Below are 6,615 nucleotides of genomic sequence, written 5' to 3'. Positions count from 1 at the left end.
CGCAAAACTAGTACTATGGGGACAAAATCACTCGACATGGTTGAAAATTCAATTAAATCCTGCCAAAAAAGCTTTTCAATTGGAAACCACGTAAATTTATTTGAGGGTAAAATTCCACAAAAAGCCCACTCCCGAAAAATCTCATCGTGTGCACTTGTTTTCTTCATCCAAAATTGTTAAATTGACAAGGTGAGTATAGGAGATACTCACAGTTACCATTTCAAAAAAAAAAAACACATGATGTTTCACTGCAAAAATGCAAAGAGTAATATTCCAAAAAATAAAGAAAACGCATAAAACTAAAAATAATTCAAGATCACTAATAAGGTTTTCGATTAAGACCTGTTACCTTCCATGTCCTAATCCTTCTTATTTACTTAAGCAGCCACTTCCGTTCCTTTAAGAGACAAGGCCTCCTCACGACACTTCGCCATTCCACACGATTCAAAGCCAGCGTTCGTCAGCGTCGCACTATGTTTCTCCATATCGTCCTCCTCGTTATCTCCGGATTTCGCTCATACAGTTTTCTGCAGTTTTTTGGTATATGGCAAATGTGACTGACTTCAGCTCAATGTTCTCACTTAAATTGAGGCCAAAATATCGGTGTCTCCATAAAGCAATAAAGCTCTTCCAGTTCGTGGTTCATCCTTGTTTGGAATTCCTATGAGGAAGGCCAGTAGATTTGTCGTAGGACCCATCTCTCAAGGATCAGCAGCTTTCTCTCTTCTATGAAGATCAATGGTACTGTTTCCAGACCATACGTTATGACTGGCTTCAGTATGGTTTTGTATATATTGTGATCTTTGTTGACCAAGAAACGTTCCTTGATCGAAATATCGACAAGAATCCAAAGTAACTTCTACTCACTACCGCGAGTCTCTCGTTGACCTCTATCTCGACTTAATTACCCGTCATCAGTACCGATCCGCGGTACTTCAAGTTTAAATACAACCGTAATTTTTGTACTCGTCCCAAGTTACGTTCTAACGGACTGGATGCTCTGTCGCCAGTGACCATGTACTTCGCTTTGTTTTCGCTTACCTTGAGTCCCATCCTCTAAGCTGCTGTGGTTACTTCGACGAAAGTGTCCTTAACCGAGAATGTGGAGCGGCCCATGGCGTTGATGTCATCTGCGTAGGCCAACATCTGTGAGGACTTATAATAAATGTACGACCTCTCATTATATCAGGATCTCCTCATCGCATATTCCAGGGCGAGATTGCAGAAGGTCAGGGAGAGAGCATCCCCTTGCCTTAAACCCCAATCTACTCTAAAGTTTACCGACTTCTGTTCTACAGAACCCTCTATCAATCGGGCCTGCCTGAAATGTTGTGCCCCCAGAATTTTTCCAGTATTTGGCAAATACTGAATACCTGATCAGTCGTGGATCACCCAGGCCTGATGAAGCCTGCCTGGTACTCTTCAACGTGGCACTCATCATCCCAATTTACAAAAAAGGTGATCGCCTAGACTGTAAGAACTACAGAGGAATTGGGCTCCTGGGCGCTGTGTACAAGATTCTCTCAGCATATGGCTTCAGTTCCTTCAGTCTATCCAAGATCAACGTTGACAGGACATTGTACACAGTGTCCAGTAGGGTGTTTCAACGAGGAAAAAAACTTATTGGCACTATTTTTACGGTGCTCTATATGATGAGACAAGAAAGTTTTTCTTCAACGACCATATGATCAAAGGTTGTTTAGAGGTGGCTGAACTACCCTCTCTGTAGTACAATTTTCTGATTTTACACTACATTCAGGATCGATCAGCTACCTCTATGGCCATCGAAAAAAAACCTTCTTTTCTCATCATGTAAAGCACCCTGAGAATAGTACCAAAAAAATTTTACCCTTGTTGAAACACCCTAGTCCAGGAGCGCAATTCTTCTGTAGTTCTTACAGTCTAAGTCATTACCTTTCTTGTGAATTGGGATGAGGAGTGTCACGTTGCAATCTCTTGGCATCTGCTCCGTTTCCCAGATTTTGCGGATTAGACTGTGGATGTGGTTGTAGATGTGTGCTTCACCAACTTCGCAGGGGTGTTGTCCTCTCCTGGAGCTTTGTGGTTCATCAAAGAGCAGATTGCCCTCGCCACATCCGTCCGAGAAGCGGCGTCCTCCTCTTAACTGTCCGCAGCTAATATCTCCTACATGTTCTCCGACTATCCATCGTTTTCGCACAACAGGTCTCGGAAGTACTTTGCCCATCTTTCTACAACTTCAGGTGCTTGAGTCAAAAACTGACCTGCCTTGTCCTTACACATCGACATCTGCGGTTGTTCAGGTTTGTCTGCCCCAGAAAAACATTGAGGCTATTGCCCCTTTCCTGGTTGGAAAAATTGGCATCCATCCCTATTTGAATTATTGTCCCTCTGCCTGTCTAAAGGTAGCATCGCTTTTCCCAGGAAACATCAAAGAAGGTAATAGAAACGAAGCTCCGGGTGCGCTTAAACCTCTCGACCATCTTCATTGAGCCCTTCCAACACTCTGTGGGATATTACTTGATATTACTACTCGTGTAGTAGTACCAACAAGATGGAAACCTTATACAGACTTCAAACCTAAGGTTTAGCCATATGGTTTAACTGCTCTAATTTCTTATGAATCGCAATTTTTTTCAAAAATGTAACTTTGGATTGGACTATTTAAGATAAATAACCAATTAGGCTCTCAAAAAGCAATGAAATTGCTCGCTATTTAGGATTTTCAGACCTTCGGGAACTGAGTTAAACCTTTAGTCTGAAGACCGCTTTAGGGTCGAAATGGATTCAAGCTATATAATCTTCGAGAATTAAACTGTTAAATTTAGCAGTAAAGGAAATTTATGAAAAGAAACTTTAGTCAATTATTCTAAGCCCTGAGTGTATGATAGTTTTGGATAAAACTCTTCTGTAAAGTTTTACAGACTAAATATTCTTAAGGATTAGTCTGGGGCCTTATATTATGGCGAATATGAAGCCTTACTATCAGGGACGTTAAAAGAGATGATGTCAGTCACTCTAAAAGACGTCCAGTCTAAGCTTTGTCTTCTCTGGTAGTATTTGACGTAGCCTTATCGTCGGAAAATGAGGCGCAGTGTCTACTATACACAATCCTCCTCCAGCGAATACAGAGATTAGTTATCAATCAGTGACCTAACACAAAATGAGGTCATCATGAGACCGAAAGTTGCCCGAGGATAGGGGAAGCCATGACCTCTCCCTTTACTCACAAATTCAAGCTTAAGTAAAATTAAGTTTGGAGTATTGCCTACGCCTTAATGCTACTGCCCGATGTCTAGTCTCTGCCTCTACTCTCAATATGTCGTAAAAGTTTCGTCCACAACAGCATTGTTAATAAATTCTATCTTCTTCGATCTTTTATACACTAAATAAACCTTGAATTCGCTCTGTTCTCAAAAAAAAAAAAAAAAAACGTTCTGAAACACTTTCGAATATCTGAAAACGTATTTTAATGTTGTGTTCTAAGGCAAGATATTACGGGAATTACTTATATCTGTACACCACTTCTTACGTTATTACTTGCATCTTGGTTTAAACATCAAGCAAGATAATTTAAATTTTTCTGAAAGTTGTTTGGAATGTCAACATTATCAACCAACAAAATTCATGTTTTCCGAAAAAAAAAAAATGGAATTAAAGTTTCGAAAGTGCCAGATGTTTCGGCAGTATGGACAGCTTTTTCAAATATTTCTAAAGTGCTAAAAGTATTTTGCAGGTACTTTCATATAATGTTTTCCACTTTCAGGGATATTAATTGGAATTTCCGTAGGAAAAAATACTTTGCAACTCCACAAAAATTTTACCCATCATTGAGGTCAAAGCAGAATATTTTTTTACAGGGTAGTTTGAATACGTATCAGCTTCTTTATAGGGTTAATTGGTAAACAAAACACGTATATCTTCAAATAACCTTGGCTACCATGTAAATTTAAATGATATTTCCAAATTTGCCAGCCACAAAATGACTGTGAGGACATATTTCAATGGGATTTCATTTTGTCCTTCGATAAGGATTACAAATTCATTTGGCACAGATATATTTTACACTTTTTAATTAATCATGTAATTGATGGACCAGTTTTATGAGTAGCCTGTTTCCGCAGCACCCATTCGGCTTTTAATAAACGTACCACACCACATAATAAAAAAAAAGCCCATGAAGAACTAAAGAGCTCCTTAGGGAGAAATTTAATATCGGTCTTATCCAAAGGGCAGCAATAAATTGGTAACAAAATTAAAAAATAAATAGGTTTTTCTCAGAGAAGATTGAATTTTAGAGTAGAAGACAATTTTCACAGCAATTGATGCCTTGGGGCATATTTTGCAGATAAGCAGAAATTGCTATTTTGACCAGAATGGAAATTGGCAAAACTGGCAGGATTCTCTGTCCTCCTGACCTTTCAATCTGGTTGGCAAGTGCAATAGTTTTAGAGTCTCCATTGTCGTCTTCAGAGGAATATTCAAGATTTTCTGAGTAATCCTCAGAGTCTTCCTCAATAGTATTATCTTGATCATCGCAGAGGCTATCGAAAATGTAGCTTGGATGCGCTCCAAGAGTGTGACAGAGGGAACAGGGAGGTCCTTCTTGATAAGTATCTTCTCCAATAACAAGAGCATCGGAATAGTCACAGGTAATAAGATAATTGTACCTGATAGCTTCATCCCTGAGTGTTCTATACCTGGCCATTGAGCAGCCCATCCGATGATTTCCCTCCAGCATCATCGTGAGGAAGTGTCCAGTGGGGACATCTTGATCAAAAGGTGCATTAACCGTTGCATCAAAATGCTCAGCAAACCACAAGTCCACAGCAGCAACCAGATGCTCCTCAGGCTCCCCAGTGTCCATCTTGGACTCAAATAGCGCGATATTCTGACCAACAATCCTCCATGAATCCGTTGCTCGACATCCATCATGGGCAAAATTGCAATGTTCAACGTGCTTCCTGGCCAGATATTCTAACTTCTCGTCCCAGTGTATTTGTGCCATCTTCGAGGCTGATGGCTTCCCATCGAGAAGACCTCCAGCCACGAGATTCCGGTAGTAGTTGTGCCTCAGCAGGATCATCTTTTTCATCCTTGACGACATCTCTACCACCTCCAAATCCTCACACTCACCATAGCCAAATGCATTTCCACTACAGGCTATATGAGAAGTTCCCTGAGGACAGAACTTCTTCTCAATATCACACCAATCCACTTCTTCATCTGCCACTTCACCAAATAGTCCGCCCACCAAATACAAGAAAGATATCCAGAAAATTACAGAACAATTCATCTTTTTTTTTTACAAATAAAACATATCGAACAGTCGCAAACTCAGTTATGCAAAAATTTTCAGTAGATTTCCCCAAAAAAAAATATATTTTCAATGCACTTTAAATGACCAAAATTCAAATTAATAATTACTTTGCGGTTATTTTGATGCCACGCATCAGTTGCAATATTGTCCATCTAATAGAACATTTTGGGATAGATGACTCCGCAGAATATCAATTTAATTAGAGTTCCGTTTTATATGATAATTCTTGCCACTAATTAAACTCTACTTTGCAATAATATTACAAATTAAATTTAGTATGTGATGCATGAAATATATACAATAATAATATTTATTATAATTTGTAGCAAAATAAATTTTGATGGATATTAATAAATAAATATAAGTTTTATTGATTATTTTTTCAGACCACTAAAATGGTTTAATATAATTTTGTGTGATTAACAACTCAGGCTTCGCACATACTGAGCCCAGAAAAAGTAGATTTTGATTCTCCAATAGTGTCTTGGATAAAAGGTAAATGGAACTCTATTTGCACAAAAAGTCGTTGAAGTTCGAAGAATTTAAATTCAATTTCGAATTTTCATACTAAATTTTCGAACAAGGTGGGGAAAATTTATGAAATATTACACTAAAAAGATGGCAAAATAGTTACTCAGTGATTATGAAGAGATTAAAGGGACAGATAATCCTAACGGGCTTATGTAGGTGAGATTCTTAACGTGAGCTAACTCGGAGTGCATGCAAATTCGATTTGGAGCTGAAGTAGGGAGACGCCATTCAGTTATCTTGAATCAAATTCGTGAAATTATACAAATTTTGTATTTAAACCAAAATATCAAGGATTTGGATGAACTGGCACAAAAGTGTTATATGGGTGAAATGTAGACCAGAATGTTCTCTATAATTTTCCCATAGAACATGATCTCATCGATTACTCAGAAGCCAAGATAAGCGAGGTTTTTTGTTTCTTAACTCGTTTTTTCATCCAGAGTGCCCCATGTAGTCATTTGTTGAGCTTCAACTATTTCAAAGAATTGTTGTATTTTGTGGGACTTTCCATTTAAAACCCTATTTTAAGTGTCTCGGTGGAGTAGAGGCAGTCAAATTGGCATCTGAGTGATTTCAAAGCGTTATTATTGGAAAAATCAATTTTTTCACACTTAAACGGCAAAATCGGAGTGATAGCGTAGTCTGAGTGGAAAATGATGTATGGACGAAATGTAGAGACAAATGTCCTCTACAATTATGTCTAAGTAATCATCAAAATCGGTTCAGCGACAGTCGAGATAATTGAGGTTATGTGATATTGAAATTGGTTTTTCGACTGTGGCGCC

General features: G+C 38.5%; 1 protein-coding gene across 1 annotated transcript; it reads right to left on the bottom strand.

Annotated features, from left to right (window-relative positions):
* Nucleotides 1-2,378: 2,378 nt before the first annotated feature.
* Nucleotides 2,379-5,275, bottom strand: LOC129805013 (antigen 5 like allergen Cul n 1-like). The gene is made up of 2 exons (XM_055852816.1): nucleotides 4,471-5,275; nucleotides 2,379-2,491 (listed from the first exon to the last, which is right to left on the bottom strand). The coding sequence occupies exons 1-2, from the start codon at nucleotides 5,273-5,275 to the stop codon at nucleotides 2,379-2,381; spliced, it is 918 nt and encodes a 305-aa protein (XP_055708791.1).
* Between the last annotated feature and the right edge of the window lie 1,340 nt (nucleotides 5,276-6,615).

This window comes from Phlebotomus papatasi, chromosome 2 (genome assembly GCF_024763615.1).
Source record: "Phlebotomus papatasi isolate M1 chromosome 2, Ppap_2.1, whole genome shotgun sequence".
NCBI classification, from domain to species: domain Eukaryota; kingdom Metazoa; phylum Arthropoda; class Insecta; order Diptera; family Psychodidae; genus Phlebotomus; species Phlebotomus papatasi.
This window is presented reverse-complemented; position numbering and strand designations above follow the sequence as displayed.

What these genes read in the sequence shown, in the direction of transcription:
- LOC129805013 (XM_055852816.1), bottom strand. Translation starts at nt 5,275, where the DNA reads ATGAATTGTTCTGTAATTTTCTGGATATCTTTCTTGTATTTGGTGGGC. An exon ending in AGACTCTGAGGATTACTCAG is followed by an intron (nt 2,492 to 4,470) that starts AAAATCTTGAAT and finishes TCAAGTAATATC; the next exon opens with CCACAGAGTGTTGGAAGGGC.